The 18,738-nt window shown below is 38.6% G+C and overlaps 1 protein-coding gene across 1 annotated transcript in view; it reads right to left on the bottom strand.

Annotated features, from left to right (window-relative positions):
• LOC126252683 (ATP-dependent RNA helicase abstrakt) overlaps window positions 1-18,738 on the bottom strand; it is a 152,313-nt gene that overhangs the window by 79,121 nt on the left and 54,454 nt on the right. The window contains exons 4-5 of the mRNA XM_049953587.1: window positions 9,342-9,477; window positions 4,743-4,952 (exon numbers count right to left, since the gene is read on the bottom strand). Of these exons, the coding sequence (XP_049809544.1) occupies window positions 4,743-4,952; window positions 9,342-9,477 (346 nt within the window). The remainder of the gene's footprint in view (window positions 1-4,742; window positions 4,953-9,341; window positions 9,478-18,738) is intronic.

The raw sequence follows: 18,738 nt of genomic DNA on the forward strand, positions 1-18,738 counted from the left end.
TAGTGGGAATTAGTGAAGTTCGGTGGCAGGAGGAACAAGACTTTTGGTCAGGTGATTACAGGGTTATAAATACAAAATCAAATAGGGGTAATGCAGGAGTAGGTTTAATAATGAATAAAAAAAAAATAGGAGTGCGGGTTAGCTACTACAAACAGCATAGTGAACGCATTATTGTGGCCAAGATAGACACAAAGCCCATGCCTACTACAGTAGTACAAGTTTATATGCCAACTAGCTCTGCAGATGATGAAGAAATTGATGAAATGTATGACGAGATAAAAGAAATTATTCAGGTAGTGAAGGGAGACGAAAATTTAATAGTCATGGGTGACTGGAATTCGTCAGTAGGAAAAGGGAGAGAAGGAAACATAGTAGGTGAATATGGATTGGGGGGAAGAAATGAAAGAGGAAGCCGCCTTGTAGAATTTTGCACAGAGCATAACTTAATCATAGCTAACACTTGGTTCAAGAATCGTAAAAGAAGGTTGTATACCTGGAAGAATCCTGGAGATACTAAAAGGTATCAGATAGATTATATAATGGTAAGACAGAGATTTAGGAACCAGGTTTTAAATTGTAAGACATTTCCAGGGGCAGATGTGGATTCTGACCACAATCTATTGGTTATGAACTGCAGATTGAAACTGAAGAAACTGCAAAAAGGTGGGAATTTAAGGAGATGGGACCTGGATAAACTGAAAGTACCAGAGGTTGTAGAGAGTTTCAGGGAGAGCATAAGGGAACAATTGACAGGAATGGGGGAAAGAAATACAGTAGAAGAAGAATGGGTAGCTCTGAGGGATGAAGTAGTGAAGGCAGCAGAGGATCAAGTAGGTAAAAAGACGAGGGCTAATAGAAATCCTTGGGTAACAAAAGAAATATTGAATTTAATTGATGAAAGGAGAAAATATAAAAATGCAGTAAATGAAGCAGGCAAAAAGGAATACAAACGTCTCAAAAATGAGATCGACAGGAAGTGCAAAATGGCTAAGCAGGCATGGCTAGAGGACAAATGTAAGGATGTAGAGGTTTGTCTCACTAGGGGTAAGATAGATACTGCCTACAGGAAAATTAAAGAGACCTTTGGAGAGAAGAGAACCACTTGTATTTATATCAAGAGCTCAGATGGCAACCCAGTTCTAAGCAAAGAAGGGAAGGCAGAAAGGTGGAAGGAGTATATAGAGGGTTTATACAAGAGCGATGTACTTGAGGACAATATTATGGAAATGGAAGAGGATGTAGATGAAGATGAAATCGGAGATAAGATACTGCGTGAAGAGTTTGACAGAGTACTGAAAGACCTGAGTCGAAACAAGGCCCCGGGAGTAGACAACATTCCATTAGAACTACTGATGGCCTTGGGAGAGCCAGTCATGACAAAACTCTACTATCTGGTGAGCAAGATGTATGAGACAGGCGAAATACCCACAGACTTCAAGAAGAATATAATAATTCCGATCCCAAAGAAAGCAGGTGTTGACAGATGTGAAAATTACCAAACCATCAATTTAGTAAGTCACAGCTGCAAAATACTAACGCGAATTCTTTACAGACGAATGGAAAAACTGGTAGAAGCGGACCTCGGGGAAGATCAGTTTGGATTCCGTAGAAATGTTGGAACACGTGAGGCAGTACTAACCTTACGACTAATCTTAGAAGAAAGATTAAGAAAAGGCAAACCTACGTTTCTAGCATTTGTAAACTTAGAGAAAGGTTTTGACAATGTTAACTGGAATACTCTCTTCCAAATTCTGAAGGTGGCAGGGGTAAAATACAGGGAGCGAAAGGCTATTTACAATTTGTACAGAAACCAGATGGCAGTTATAAGAGTCGAGGGGCATGAAAGGGAAGCAGTGGTTGGGAAAGGAGTGAGACAGGGTTGTAGCCTCTCCCCGATGTTATTCAATCTGTATATTGAGCAAGCAGTAAAGGAAACAAAAGAAAAATTTGGAGTAGGTATTAAAATCCATGGAGAAGAAATAAAAACTTTGAGGTTCGCCAATGACATTGTAATTCTGTCAGAGACAGCAAAGGACTTGGAAGAGCAGTTGAACGGAATGGACAGTGTCTTGAAAGGAGGATATAAGATGAACATCAACAAAAGCAAAACGAGGATAATGGAATGTAGTCAAATTAAATCGGGTGATGCTGAGGGGATTAGATTAGGAAATGAGACACTTAAAGTAGTAAAGGCGTTTTGCTATTTAGGGAGTAAAATAACTGATGATGGTCGAAGTAGAGAGGATATAAAATGTAGACTGGAAATGGCAAGGAAATCGTTTCTGAAGAAGAGAAATTTGTTAACATCGAGTATAGATTTAAGTATCAGGAAGTCGTTTCTGAAATATTTGTATGTAGTGTAGCCATGTATGGGAGTGAAACATGGACGATAACCAGTTTGGACAAGAAGAGAATAGAAGCTTTCGAAATGTGGTGCTACAGAAGAATGCTGAAGATAAGGTGGGTAGATCATGTAACTAATGAGGAGGTATTGAATAGGATTGGGGAGAAGAGAAGTTTGTGGCACAACTTGACTAGAAGAAGGGTTCGGTTGGTAGGACATGTTTTGAGGCATCAAGGGATCACAAATTTAGCATTGGAGGGCAGCGTGGAGGGTAAAAATCGTAGAGGGAGACCAAGAGATCAATACACTAAGCAGATTCAGAACGATGTAGGTTGCAGTAGGTACTGGGAGATGAAGAAGCTTGCACTGGATAGAGTAGCATGGAGAGCTGCATCAAACCAGTCTCAGGACTGAAGACCACAACAACAACAACAACAACAACAACATAACATATTCGAAAGTATTATCCTGTCCTTGCTAAGTGCGGTTTTCACAAAAAAGAAACTGCTTGCAGATTCTCAGCATGACCTTTGAAAAAGAGCTAAGTGTGGCACAGCAGTTACATGGTTCTTCTATGAAGTGTACTGTCTGTTGGACCAGAGGATGCAGATTGCTGGTATATTTTTAGACCTGAAAAAAACATCCAAGACAGTAAACCATAGATTACTTCTAAAAAAATTGAAGTCTTATTGTATCAGAGATCCAGCCATGAATCTTCTACTCACATACCTGTTGAACTTTAAGTAGAGCACCAAAGTGACATAGACACTGAATGGAAAAATTATAAACTTTCAATCCACTGGTGAAACTGTAATACAAGGTGTACCTCAGAAAACATTACACAATCTATCAATTCCCATATAATAAGTTGTGCAGATAACGTCTCAGTCTTACTCTATAGTGGATAATGTAAGGAATTGAGTTGGAATCTTTTGCTACTAGTTGTGTAATAGAAGTAACAAGGTACTTGAATGATCAGGGCTTCAAGGAGAACATCTCAGCAACAGAAACTGGGAGCTGTAAATTTGTTGATGACAATTTGTGGCATGCAAACCACATTAATTTTGTAGTGGAAAAGTACTGCCTTACATCTCATTAGCCAGCTCGCAAAGATAGCTCCTTGGCAAACATTAAAAACAGTATACTATGGAACAACAATACATAACAATACTAATGTTATGTTCCATCCTGGATTTTCCATTGTTTGATACTATGGAAAAATTTAGCTATTTCTTAATTATGGGACTGAAATATGTGGCTGTGCAGCAGACATCCACTTAAAATGCTACTGCTGTTGCAGAATGGAGCATAAGACATATGTGACAGGCCTTATAGATCCTTGTTGTGAAGTGACTGTACTGCACAAATACCTAACAATACATTATTATGTATAAGTATTTCAATTAGTTACGTTTTTATGAGCCAACTAATGGAATTTATCAAGTGCAGTGATGTACAGGGTCACAACACAAAAGTTAACTATTTCCAGAAAATAACATTAAAAATAAGAGATCAAATTCCATATATCAATTTAGCTTCATTTGGTTTAATGAACTACCAAGCTCTCAAAGAACATGTACAGGTAATGATATTGACCAAAATTAAAATCTTTTCTGACAGAATAATATTTATATTCATTCATCGAATTTGAAGACACTGACTGTAACATGAACCAGTAGTATACGAGGTGTAAAGTAATAAATGTATAAAATAGATATAAGATGCATCAACCATAGTATGTAACACATTTTGTAAATGTATCATTGTCATACTATTATTTCTGATGTTTGAAAAAGCCACGATTGTGATGGCTACCTGCAAAGAAAATGTAAATAAATAAGTAAGTGTTTTTCTGGTGAGTTCATTCACCAACTGATGCACATTATAAGATTTTACAAGACTGAGCAAAGTCTCCTTGTTTCTATTTTGGATGACAAAACCAATGTTAAAATCACCACATACAATTACATCATGTTTCCATTGGCTTACATTGCTCAAAAATAGTCCAGTTTGTGGAGAAAATCATTAAAATTACTAGAGGGGGCATCAAAGTGAAAATACTGCTATCCATGTACAAAAGATATGGTCAAACCCACATTCTAAAATCCAGTGCATGTAAAATGCTCCGTTTTTGAAGTAGCAGAATTATAAAAGATGAAAAATGTATAATTTTAGCAAAATATAGTGTCTTGAAATATTCAAATTTTACAATGATGAATTTTTTAAAATTTTACTGTAAAATCAAAATTCTCTTACTTATGAGACCATGCACATCATTTGCACCCTGTATAACATTTGTGACATGTCTTTGAAGTAGGTCACACTGTCTTTAACTGAAAGAAGTTGTTTGTTGTGTTTAAATGTTACCTCAGTTGGATCCAAAGAAATGAACACTCACACTGTGGGTATCCCTTGGACCTGAATGGGAGTTGGTTTAATGATGCCCTTCTTTTCAAGTCCTGCCAAAACACCACGAGGAAATTTCATTGCTCTGAAGCTTTTTATGGGTGGTGGTACATCATCCCCTTCAACTAGAATTCTCAATTTCTTGCGAACACGCTCGTGTCTCGCTTCTGACATGCTTAAGACATGCTGTGGTGGTTTCCAACTGCAAAGTAGAACACAATATTCTTTTCAAAAATGTAAGGGACCTGACTGCACAAATGTAGCATCTACTTTATCCAATAAACACACAGCACACTTTATGGAAAGTAACTGTTAATGGAGTATATAATTTAAATGAAAGAATTGTTAAGGCATTGATAAAACAAAAGACACATAAAATATTAGTTGTAAGTAATTATACAAGATAAAAGCAATAAATAACATAGCAAAAAAACAATTGCTGCAATTACCGTTCTATATGATTTATGAAATGGAATGTACTGTATTAAGTGGAAATTTAAATTGCAAACCTGCAAAAATAACAAGGAAATGTAATGATGCCCAGAATTCGCCTTTAGGAGGCACATTCCCACCACCACCACCACCACCACCACCACCACCACTACTACTACTACTACTACTACTACTACTACTACTACTACTGCTGCTGCTGCAAGAAACTTTTTCTCCTAGCTTTTGGATTTTAGATATTCCTACTTTGGGGAGGGAAAGGGGTGGGGGAGGGGATTTGTTGCTGAAGGTGGGAAATAGGGGCAGGTCAGTCAGACCCTATGGTTAAAAGGAAATTACTCTTGTTAGGATAAGGGGAGACAGATGAAGAAGAAGAAGAAGGTGTCAAAGAGCACAGGAATAGTGTAATGGTACGCACTGTGCCATCTTCAGTTCAGAGATGACAGATGGGAACACAGTGACACCTTAAGGAGAAGAAGGCATGAGAAGTGGCTTGAATAATTGAATTAAGGAATGGAGGGAAGGAAAAAAAAGTGAGGAAGGAAAAATTCAAAGATACACATGTGTGAGAGAGGGGGGGGGGGGGTAGCAATGAAAGTAGTAATGTAAACACTGTTCATGGATTAAGGTCACAGGCATGTTCCAACTAGTCAACCGCTGCTTACAAGGCAATACAAAGAGCGATCTATGGTTGTGGGATATGTGATCAGCATGTAGCCAATCCTTCCAGGCCTCACTGACACTGAATGGACTCCATTACACACCTCCCTATCTAACAAAACCCAAGGAGGTAATGGCGATTGAACCAGGGTCCTTCCATATTGAAGGCATGATGCTAACTATTCGCTTATGGAGGCAAATAAATAACTGAATGAATAAATAATTGAGCAAATATTAAAATTCTAAACAATATGAAAAGAAGGAGTTGTTAATTGAGATTAAGTTCAAGAGAGTAGTGGGGTAAGATAACCCTTTTCCAACATTATGGAATCACCTCATCACCCATTACTGTTCTGCATTCTATATTGGGTACTAACTAATCAGCTGCCTGTCCACAGGAATGGCCCTCACCAATTTGTGGCTATCCTTCAAGCTGCTCATTACTAACATGCTGAACACCACAATACCAATGAATTTAACAGCAGCTTTATTACTTGGCCCATTAGGAACCCCCACTCAGCTCCTATAATCTCGTGATCACCACCTTCATCAGTCCTCATTTTGCAAATGCCATTGACAGCTACCTGCCTACCCCTTTCCTGCCTTTCACTACCTTCCACATGCCTCCTTTCCCTGTAGGTCTTACTCTTTCCCATCTGCCACACTCCTTTTCTCTTAACACCATTCCTACCATTGTAAGTAACCGCTCAACTGGTTCTATGATGCCATTTTTAACTTTTACTCTTTTCTTTTCAGTGTGTTTTCACGTATTGATTATACATTATTTTAGCCTTGATTTTCAGTCCCACTTTTAAACTTGCTCTAGTAAAGCCATCTATTTGTTGTTGAAGTTTATCTGTATTAATGGAAAACAGTAAAATGTCATTAACAAAATTAAGGTAGTTTGGATGTGTTCTACTGACATTTGTTGCTTTTTTTTATTTCAATGTCTAAGGATCTGAAAATGTCCTCTAGAACTACTTAGTACATAGAATCTCTTTTCCTGACTCTTCTTTCAATTCTGAATTTGTCACTATTCTGATGAAGTCTAATGGAAGCTATGGCATTTTAAATATATGTTCTCCTGTATACTTACATTAATGGAGTCAATGCTTTGTTTTTTAATGGCTGTTAGTACAGAGTTTGTGGAAACTGAGCAAAAACTTACTCATAATCTATAAATCCCACACTAAGTGGTGCTCATAACCATTGCTCCAGTCTATAATCTTCTTCATGATTACAGGTGATCTATCATACCACATCCATTCTAAAGTTAGCGTATTCCTTTTCCGACAACAATCCAATGTTTTTTCCCCTATGTTGCTGGTGATAATTTCAGTATCGTGTATATTATAGAGTTTGTTATAACTATGTTGTAACTTTCAAACTGTCGGAAATTTGAACGTCAGCTGTAAAATCTTTTATTACACCTCCACCTACTGTAGCTCTGTGATATACCACCACAAGAACATACAGATAATGAAATCCAGAATCCAGACAGTATAAGAATAGTCTCTGTAATAAAAATCTCTCTCTCTCTTTCTTTCCTATCACCATCATCATCTTCAATAGTTTCCAGCCCTTGGCTGGGTCTGTTTGGAACATAAACCTCACCATCTAATCCTGTTTCCCCAACATCTTTCTGAGTTCACTCTGGTCCAGTCCCCATTTTTTTAACATACTCTTCCACACCTTTCTGTTGGTCTTCCCCTTGGTCACTTCCTTCACTTCTCCATTTCATGTAGCTTCTTGGAAATCCTCTTTTTTCCATTCTCAAGTGCCCACACCATCTGAGCCTTGATGTTTCTATCCTGTTCTGCAAGGGTTTCTCCTACATTTTTCCCTTACCCTTTCATTTTCCATCCTATCTCTCCTTGTTACTCCTATCCCACTTTTGAGGAACTGCATTTCACATGCCTGCAATCTGCTTACATCTCTTAATCTCTACATTATTTCTTATCAAGTACAATAATTACAGTATTTTTTCAAATTGGGGAACAGTATTCCTCTGTGGAAATTTAGTAAACATTTTTGCAAGTTCCCATTGTGTTACACTGCCTCAAGCTTCAATCAGTTCTACTGAAACATCACTGTCTCCAGTACCTTTCCATTTTTCATATCTTGACTGACTTTTTACATCATTTCTGGTATTACATATGGAACGTCTTTAGTTTTGTTTCTTACTATCTATGTTTCTGATTGACCTCTTTAATGATACATACACTTAAAGAAATCCTGTATAAATTTTCCTCCTTTAGCTTTAAATGCTTTTTGCACAACAGCATATATCAATAAATGCATGTACAAATATAAGCAACCCTCACCCATCACCAAACTAGAAAATATGAGACTTGTCAATATAAAACCATTAAAGCAATGACATTTCTCATATCGGTTGAGTTAGAACAATCAATACTCTCAAATTTGTCTTAATGGTCTGCCACTTGCAATACATATTTGAAATGGTTAATTATTTGCACACAGTTACTGTGTGACATTTACACAAAACATCCAGTTTCAATTCAAAGATTTCATTAACAAGGTAGAAAACAGAGAACTAAGCATCAATAGAAGCACAAAATATTGCACTTACAGTGAGAACTGGAATCCAGCAAACAGAAAGACACAGCAATAAGCAACAAATTTTAAATGTAAAAAAGGACAGCAGTCAGTCACAGAATTCATAATCTTTTGCAGATCTAGATTTAGATTATAACATAATCATCATTGGTGCATTACCAGAAGAGTCATGTAGGTATAAACATGTCATAGTTAACCATGTTTATGCTCTGACATGATTATGCCTGGCCGGCCGCGGTGGCCGTGTGGTTCTAGGCGCTACAGTCCGGAACCGCGGGACTGCTACGGTCGCAGGTTCGCATCCTGCCTCGGGCATGGATGTGTGTGATGTCCTTAGGTTAGTTAGGTTTAAGTAGTTCTAAGTGACTGATGACCTAAGGTGTTAAGTCCCATAGTGCTCAGAGCCATTTGAACCATTAGATTATGCCTGTACGATTCTTCTGGTAATGTGCCGTTAATGATTGTGTTAGAGTTGAAATCTAGATTTGCAATAAATTACAGATTCTGCAACTGACTGCTGCCCCTTACATTTGAATATTCAACTGTCACTAATCACAAGTATCCACTGGTTTCCAATTTAGCTGAAAAATTTTAAGTTTTTCTGAATGAGTGAGCCATTTCATTGGAATATACAGGTAAAGGACGAAATAGTAGGGTAGACAAGTAGTTTTCTTTTACTCCAGAAAAACTATAGTCTGAGATCAAAATGCACTTACAAAAATACCATATTAGCAAAAATACTTGAGAGAGAACAGATTGTGCAGCACCCTGGATACTTAAATCCACAGAAGATCAAATAGGGTAAATTTCAACATCTATTTTATGGTGCTGCTGCCAATTGATCTGTGAGATTATTGAAAACACGTCTCTATAGCAGTGCTACATCTTTTTAAAGTATTACCTTGTTTTTATTGGGTCTTCATATTGAATGCCTTTTGCCAGTTCTGCTACACCCATCAGAGCCTTTTTTTCTGCTACACTCTCCAATATTTTCTCTTCTTCCTTAAGTTGTCTCTCCATTGCACTTTCCTTCTTGGCTGAGAAAAAGTATTTTGCAAAACACACACACACAAAACAAATATCTCACTAAATATTATAATCTTAAGTGTTTTCAGCCTACTTCCAATGAACCTTCTATTAGAAAGAAGTTTGTCTGTCTACACCTATTTCAGAATGCAGATTTATGGTTAGTTTTTACAACCTGTCTGCTATTGATCATTGGCTCAGGCATCAATAAAGCTAACAATCTATTGTTGTTACAGTCTTTTGTAAATCAGATCTTATCCCATGGTTATAGATACAGTTAAAAACCAATTTACTGTGATCTGATATACTACAGATTCAGAAATAACTTGGTGTAAAAATGTTTTACAGTCTGTGTGTAGTGTTTCTGTAGCATCATTTACTCCTGTAACATTTGAGGCCTGTACACAACAACTGAAAAAATTAGGGGTGTGGCGAGTGTTGACCACTGCAAACCACAACTGCTGGTTTCGTATTCTCCTCTTTGACTTGTCTGTCTTCTTGGACTTTTTTTCCTTTTTTTATGCCCTGCTTTGTGAAGTTTTGCTTTTACTGTGTTCTCATGTTGAATAAATTTACAAATCATTAAGTGGTTGACTATTACTAGTGTAGTCACATTGCTACAATATCTAATATTCACAGAGTCAACAATATTCAGCCTCGAATTTGTATTATTATCATCACATCAGGTCTGTCACTGGAGAGAAATTTTAATATGCAATTCATAGTTAATTTCGTGGCACAGTCAACAAAATGACTATGTTACAATGCTTGGCAATAAAATGGCAACAACCATAGTGCACATCATGCGCTTTTCAGTGTCTAGATTTTTGTGAGCTTGTTACTATGTTGCAGAAACAAAAGGCACATTCTCTGCCTAATAAACAAAAACGACTGAGTATGCAAAAGAATGGTATGCCAAAAAGAAGTTTAATGCATAAGGGCTTATGTATTTTCAACTGCAACTAATTTCCTGGCACAATTTCAGAGTTGTAATACTGCGTAAGAAGGGAGGGGTGGTGCGCGGGTGTGGGGGTATGGCTGGGAAGAGAAACACAGCTACCTCGGCAAGTATTCTACACTTAGGTGGCACTGCTTTAATATGAAAAGGGACTGCAGGGAAAAAAGACCTTTACAAGTTAACAGTGAAAGCTCACAGAACAAATTTTGCATTTCCTGACACATCTGTGTGCCTGTCCTCTGGCTACTGGGGATATTAGAGCCAATTTGCAGTATCTGGGGAAGAGGGCTTTATTCAGCCAGGAGTTGATGAGTCAGGTTTTACTCAGTCCTAAATGGGTTGTGGTCCAGCTCTGCTGTGCTGACTTAAGGGTGACTGATTTTCTCATGATGGCAGGTTATCTAGTAGCTGCTGGAAACGAACTTTGAACAGTGCTGGCAGGAAGAAGCTCCTTCCAGAAGAATGCTGTTATTGTGAGCAGAAAATGCCCAGTGGAAATACCAGATTTCTGTTCCCATGGTGGGTGTCTGGAATCGCTAAATGTTAAAATAAATTTCGGGAGCTGCTTGCAGCTTTTAAAATGCAGGAGCTGGCTGAAAGCCCTTGTCAGTATAAAAAGGTAAGTAATGGGCCTTTTGGGGATTGAGTTTGAAGAGTGTTGACAATATGAAATCAGGATTAAGTGATCCTGACTAATCACTCAAGTACTTTCTCCCAGTAGACAAAACTGACAGAATCCAAAAGTGTGGTCCATTTTGTACATGAGAAATTTTGATTCAGTAATTTCAGATTTTCTTGGCTATTGTTGCAGTTTAGCGAACGAGCACATGTCATGGGAATCAGTCGCGTAGCATAGTGTGGAGCCACTAGCTAGCTACAGGTGCTATTTGAAACAAGTAATGGTCTTGGCAAGCTTTAACTGAAATCAGTGAACTATATTTGTTTCTCTGGAAACTTAAATTGTTGTGATTTGTGCGACTCTTCTCCTCTATTAACTTTAAACTGTTGTTTTGTTCTGGTAATAATAATTAGCATATTTTGTTGGGATCCAGCTGGAGGTCATACTTGGACCATTAGCAAGGTGAACCGTGGCAGGGTTGCTGGCATCACCTTTCGAATTGCTGGTACCACTAGCTCAATCTGTCATGTGATGTCCCTTTGGTTTGAATCCACTAAGATCTTTGCTCGAGGTTGTTGATGGGGACGGGGTGTGTTGTGGCGCGGCACTTTGGTGAGTGGTAACAGAGTGAGGAGGATGGTGTGAGATGTCCGCCCAGCGAGTAAGGCGAGCACTTGCCCAAGCATCTTGGGCACGGAGTCCGGTGAGTGATTGCTGGTCATATTTGTGGGCCAATTTGTATGTGTGGCTGAATTCGAGTGCTGTCTTCATGTGTAGCCTTGCCACCCAGGTGTTAATGGCTGGTGTTCATGACCACATTGTTGCAGCTTTCACCCTGTGGATTCCACACAATTTGTTGAATTGTTGGTTTGATCAGAGGATATTAAATAGTGTGCGGGGTTGTTGAAGCAAAGACATATACCCACTTACTGAACAGAGACCGTTCACTTATGTTGAGATAATTGGTTTGGTGTCGCCCTACAGGTCTGCTATTAAATGTTTTAGTGTACTGTTATCACCATAGTTCGTGGTAGTTTTCCATAGCCATGCTCCGGTCAATGGAATTGTGAGTGGCGTGCAGTTTGCATCGTTGCTGTTAGTGTGACCTCTGTAATGACACATTCCTATGCAGAGACATACAATATCTTAAAAGCTGCGCCAAAGATAAATTGAGAGGCATGTATATTATAATCTTTGTAAAGTTCACATTGGATTCTCTTTTGTTTGATACTCCAAGGAGCTAAGGGACAGTTTCGATTGTTGCCTTGTGGAGGATGGACGTGATTTTTGGACTGTGCAGAAAGGCAGCCATATAGTTAGTAATTATGGTTTGTGCGACGAGCACAGCAAGTCTTATTGTGTTGTGAATAAAAATTAGTGAAAAGTATCGAAGTGTTACGAAAATTATTTATAGCGACGTAGCATTGTATTCCTTGGTTTCCACCGTCTTCGTGAAGTGAACCGATGCCGACTCATGATGGTACACACGGTCAACAAAGAGAAGAACATCGATGGCGACTAATGAATTAATATTGTGGCAGAAGGACTAATTCTACGTCTAAGGTGAGAACTCTGATTAAATCAACAATGACGTGGAATTTAAAATGTAAAATGTTTTTTATTTATTTCGCCACACTGGCGACCGCTGACAGGGACAGTGCTGGTGGAACAAAGAGTAAGTACTTCATTGTTGTACTACAAATGTACTTGTACTAATTACTGTTTCTCTGTTACATGACGCACATGGAAAATGACGAATAAGGAGAAAGCAGTTCAACAAAAAGATAAGAAAGGTTACAGAATTTAACATTGGACAGGAAGTACTATTACGTACCCACCCAAAATCCTCTAAAATTAAGGCATTAAACAAAAAGTGGCAGCTGTTGTATGATGGCCCTTTCATTATAATAGACAAACCTCACCCAGGATGTTATCTGTTAGGTAACACACGAACGGGCAAGGTGAAAGGGTTATACCCCCTCAAGGACATCAAGGAATTTTTTCATTAAAGGTTATATGTTATTTTAGCAAAATTGAAATTGTACAACCTTGGATCACATAGTAAAATTGCTGTCATTAACCTAAGAAACTTGCGAACAACTGGGGGCATATGCCAGCTTAAAAACGCATATTTAACTAAACCTAATGAAACATGTGTTACTGTGAGTCTTAACACTATAAAACAAACCATACGGTACTTTTGTAGTCTAACTCAGTTATTTAAGAGAGAGGAACAATGCCAAATTAACGCGAAGGCCAGAGTTTGTTCGTTTGAGACGAGCAACAAGCCACGCGTCGAAGTTGGAATCCAACGCTCAGCTGATGAGCACGCGATAGCTGCATGTCAAGACGAGGTCATTGGCCGCGCTGTAGGCAGCGAGCCGGGGATAAACCCTCTCCCTTCCCTGTCAGATCAGCTGAGCGTATACAAAGCGCGAAGGCGCATGCGCGGTCGAGTCCAGGCGTCACGTGACTATTACACGATGGTGGCTATCACGAATAATGTTCACCAACAATCCAGAGTTTTCCCCGCGCCTACAGTCCAGTCGTGGTACGTAAGCGCGCATGCGCGGAACGTTTAAAAGTTTTGAGACCACTCTTACTATGAGACACAGAGACGAAAGTCATTCAAAAACAAGAAAGGAAAGGGTACACAAGTCTTGTAAATAGTAGCTTAGAAAATTTAATTATAAGCTGGTATTACGTAATAAAGTGAACATACAAGTACATACTGGTCATGGACGGTATTGTAATATTATATTATACTGAGTAAAATCTTAGCTTGTACGGAAGGAGAAAGAAAATAAATAAATAATGCAGATATATAACCGGAAGAAAGGCTATGTACACGAGAACAACACACAATTACATATAGGGAAAAAGCAGCAAAGAGGAAAGAAAAGAGATAACGCATACATTTACATTACACAGTAGCTAGCGATTTTCAGAATGAACAACAAGGTACACGTGTGAATTTTTGTGACTAAGGAAAAGAATGACACAAACTTTAAAATAGGAAAATAATAAACAGATATATGCAGCGTGAGTAATGAACTGAATCGCTCTCAAAACAAATACCTAGGATTTATAGAGAGAGAAACACATTAACGTTAGGAAACACCTAAAGCACTCAGCAAACAACTTTGTAGAATATATAAGCTATACACGAGGTTACATGTACGAAAGCTAAAGTGTAAAGGAGGAAAATATGGAATGATTGCGCATTAATGGACCGTAAGGCAGTTATGTATGTAAGAAGAAATATTTAATTGTAAGTATTATTAGTATGAGGGGACGATGCTCAGCACACCCTGAATTATTTTGGAATATTGAGAGAATGGTGCAGGGTACCGATAAAGGGCCCCACCAGCAAAGTGTATATTGTAGTGGTAGATGTTTTCTGTGTGTATAAACGTATGTATGAATGTGTGGAAGGCGAAAGAAGCTCCGTACATGTATGGAACCTAAACAACATAGAAGTGTTTAAGGAAAATTAAACTCTAAGACAACCTCGTATAAACATGTATACCTAACGTCAAGAAATAACTTAATTAAAACCGTAAGACTAAGAGTTTACGAGAAAATACGAAAAACCTGATACCCAGTGCAACATTAGCGATTCTTCACTCGTGTATGCAGAAGGAAGGTGTGAATTACTTTACACACTTGAAGTATGAAATGATAAATCATGTCAAAATTAGATCTTTCATACATATAACTATTTACAGTCACAAAGAATGAAAATGATATCGCCGCTATACGAGAAACAGGTAAGTAGTGTGATCGACGACCTGTAAGCAAAGGAATCGTCCATAAAATGAATTATGAACAAAAACGCCATACAGAATTTCATGCTGCACTGAAGCTATGAAAGTCTGATTATTCGTGTACATAGATTTTCATGACAACCGATGCATTAAAATGTCTTTTTTGTTTCTCCCATGATAACACAAGACGCCTATAAGCGCACTTTAATTGAAGATGATACACGCACACAAGGGCGTGCCGCTATTATGAAACACTGTACATAGTAATAGCAGTTACACCCTGAACTTCAAGGTTTTATGTTTATATGTCTATGTTAATGTAGGAAATTTTATTAGAGGTAATGATTTACAAGCACACCAGAACGTGCTTAAGCACAAAACACTGTACATATTAGGTTTATGCTACATATAAATTATTATTTCGTGCATTTTCAGATTTTATACGTAAAAACCATAGCATACACGTAGTCGTTGCCATTACCCTAAGTAGAAGGTAGAAAATTCCCTTCCCAAGGTGCAGTGGAGCGGCTACAGGTGTGTTCTCTGCATGCTGATGCATGTCGTTGCGTATGAAGAATACGTAACGGAGGTAAACCTTAACATATACTCGAGTTCAAGAAGGAAAACAAAGGACTTGTTCCTTCTAACTGATTAATGGAAAAAGGTGTGTGTGTCAGTAAAATCCAAGACGAAAAAGCCACTTCGAGTGGTCAAAAATTTTTCAATTTTCGTCGATAGTTTTTTCCTGTAATTAATGTAACCAATGTATTGTATGTGTTATTTGTTATTCAATTGTATGTGATGTATTTTGTATTTCATGCCAAGTCCCGTGACTTACAATTTTGTGAATACTTATGTTCATTGACCAGAAGTATTGAGGGAAATGAATCTCGGTACAATAGGTAAAAGGGGTTAATGCGAAGAAAAAAGTGTAGTGAAAAGAAAGTTTCGATCGCAATACTCGCGGTTAAAGTGGTGTGTGTAGAAATTAAAATTGTGCAAAGGAGGGCTACGTTGCAAGTGTCAGCGAGCCTAAACAAGTGACATCGAAAATTGAAGCTTGTATCGTCAAACTACCCATGGCGTCACAATAAGAAAAGACAATGCCAAACAAGTTTGACATGGTACGCTTCTTACCAGGAGCTGCATCGACGGGATCGTCCTCCGCCTCGCACATAGTGTGGTGTGTTCTTCGGGGCACATATTCCAATGTACCTCGTCGTATCCAGTCTAAGTACTGGAAGGAACTACAAAAAGCACACGCATACTGAGGTTCGGAAGTCTCGACGGTACCCGCACGTCGGTGTATATTCAGTGCACTGGCGCGCGCATTCAACCAACGTCGCCCGCTAACGGACGACCGAACAATAAGGCGCGCGTATCACCCGCCCATATTCAACACGGGCTAGCGAACAAAGCTCGTCGCCCCAGAATAAATACAGAAAGCAATACAAGGACTTAATTTTCACCTCTGATGAGAAAGGAAACATTTGTATGTAACGTTGTATTCATTTTATATTTTATTGTACAAACTTTACTACATGATGTCATTTTCTCAGTATTAACCAGAACTTTGTATATTAGGATTAAGGTTTGTAAATATTGGCATAAGTATACAAAAAACTGACACACACTCAGAAATACCAAAGAATTCACAGTGCCATGAAAATGAGACAATAAAAATGAAGTTTGTAAATAAAAGACCCCCAAACCTATCAATTGCAAGGTCGACTACTGTATCCTGTCAATCAAATAAAATTTTCTAGTGACAGTATACAGTAGGGGGGCAGTTGTAATGACACATTCCTATGCAGAGACATACAATATCTTAAAAGCTGCGCCAAAGATAAATTGAGAGGCATGTATATTATAATCTTTGTAAAGTTCACATTGGATTCTCTTTTGTTTGATACTCCAAGGAGCTAAGGGACAGTTTCGATTGTTGCCTTGTGGAGGATGGACGTGATTTTTGGACTGTGCGGAAAGGCAGCCATATAGTTAGTAATTATGGTTTGTGCGACGAGCACAGCAAGTCTTATTGTGTTGTGAATAAAAATTAGTGAAAAGTATCGAAGTGTTACGAAAATTATTTATAGCGACGTAGCATTGTATTCCTTGGTTTCCACCGTCTTCCTGAAGTGAACCGATGCCGACTCATGATGGTACACACGGTCAACAAAGAGAAGAACATCGATGGCGACTAATGAATTAATATTGTGGCAGAAGGACTAATTCTACGTCTAAGGTGAGAACTCTGATTAAATCAACAATGACGTGGAATTTAAAATATAAAATGTTCTTTATTTATTTCGCCACACCTCCTTGGCCTTGCTGTTCTGGTAAGTGTTCACTATTGGTTACAGAAATCGTCTCATAGTGAAAAGAGGTGCTATTGCATGTACAGCGATCAAGACAAATTCTGTGGAAGCACCTGGGCAGGAAATACACCAAATTAATTAAAGACTTCGTGTGGTGGGTCTTGTGCATCATCAATAAGTCATTGTTGTCCGTGTCTGATGTCACATCCTAGTAAGGAATGCAGCCCACATCAGTTGTTCTGGTGTTGTCGCATGGAGGCATGGTGTCTGCCTTGAGGCTAATAGCATGCCGTGGGTCTCTCTCTCTCTCTCTCTCTCTCTCTCTCTCTCTCTCTCTCTCTGTGTGTGTGTGTGTGTGTGTGTGTGTGTGTGTGTCCTACAGTGATGTTTTAGACTCCTATGGCAGAACATGAATACCGATTTTATGCATGTGTTCTAGTTGTGGAAGAGTGTACTTGTGTACTTGATATCCTTGTTCAGACTTCTTCTTCTTCTTCCCCCCCCCCCCCCCCCGGCACCACAGTGACAAAAGCAGAGGGTTGCGCCATTAGCAGTAGTGCCTATGAAAGAATTACTGTACGTACCCTTGTGAAATACATTAGGAAGTGTGTTTGCACATTCAGTGTGAGCAAAGAACTGATGATTTGTGATTTGATAAAGCGCAACCGGCATGGCATTTTGATACCATTTGCCATTGTTGTTTTAATTAAATTAAAAGTATGAGTGTAAGGAATTTTCTTGTGCCCAATATGGTTTCCCCCTAATTCTAAGTCACATGTGGGTGTACCACACTCCCTTAGGATAGTGTACTGATTAGTCACCTAGGGGTCGAACGTTGCTCATGTCCATAGGTATAACCGAAATTACCCTACATGTGACCTCTGGGTGGTGATAAACGAGCAACAGTGTCATAGGTGATATACAATATGTCCAGAAACGTAACTAATAACTGTCCTTTTCAGGATAATCCAACTAGAGAGAAGAAACACCTAGTTCATATTATGCAGCTTAATATTGAAGGCATAAGCTCTGTCAAATGTATCTACAGAAACAACTGCATGAACTTAACATTGATGCTGTCAACATTCAAGAAACACATACCAAAGATGAGCAAGATCTTCAGCGCAGAGGATGAATACCTGGTTATACACTGGTCGAAGCTATCCCCCATCCACAATATGGAATAGCCACTTATGTGAAGTCAACGTAAATGGAGTGCATGTAATTGATTCTACAGAAGTTAACCATATCTACACAATAGAAATCCAGATAAATGACTTAATAATTGTCAACCTGTACAAGCCTCCAATTGTGAATTGGACCTCCACAGTTCTGCTGACTTTTGATCACCCTTGTATATAGACTGGAGACTTTAACAGCCATCACATGGATTGGCAGTACGACACTGTGAATGTCAATGGGGAGTCACTAGCTCAATTGCAGAAACTACCAGCATGCACTTGGTCTTTGATGTGAAAGAAAAGGGAACTTACCATTCTGCACGCTGGAATAAGGATTACAACCCAGACTTGGTATTTGTGTCCAAAGATCAGCTAGACCAACCACTTAATGCCACTCGTACTGTTCTGTGTAACTTCCCAAACTGCCAA

Source organism: Schistocerca nitens, chromosome 4 (assembly GCF_023898315.1).
Source record: "Schistocerca nitens isolate TAMUIC-IGC-003100 chromosome 4, iqSchNite1.1, whole genome shotgun sequence".
In the NCBI taxonomy this organism is placed as follows: Eukaryota; Metazoa; Arthropoda; class Insecta; order Orthoptera; family Acrididae; genus Schistocerca; species Schistocerca nitens.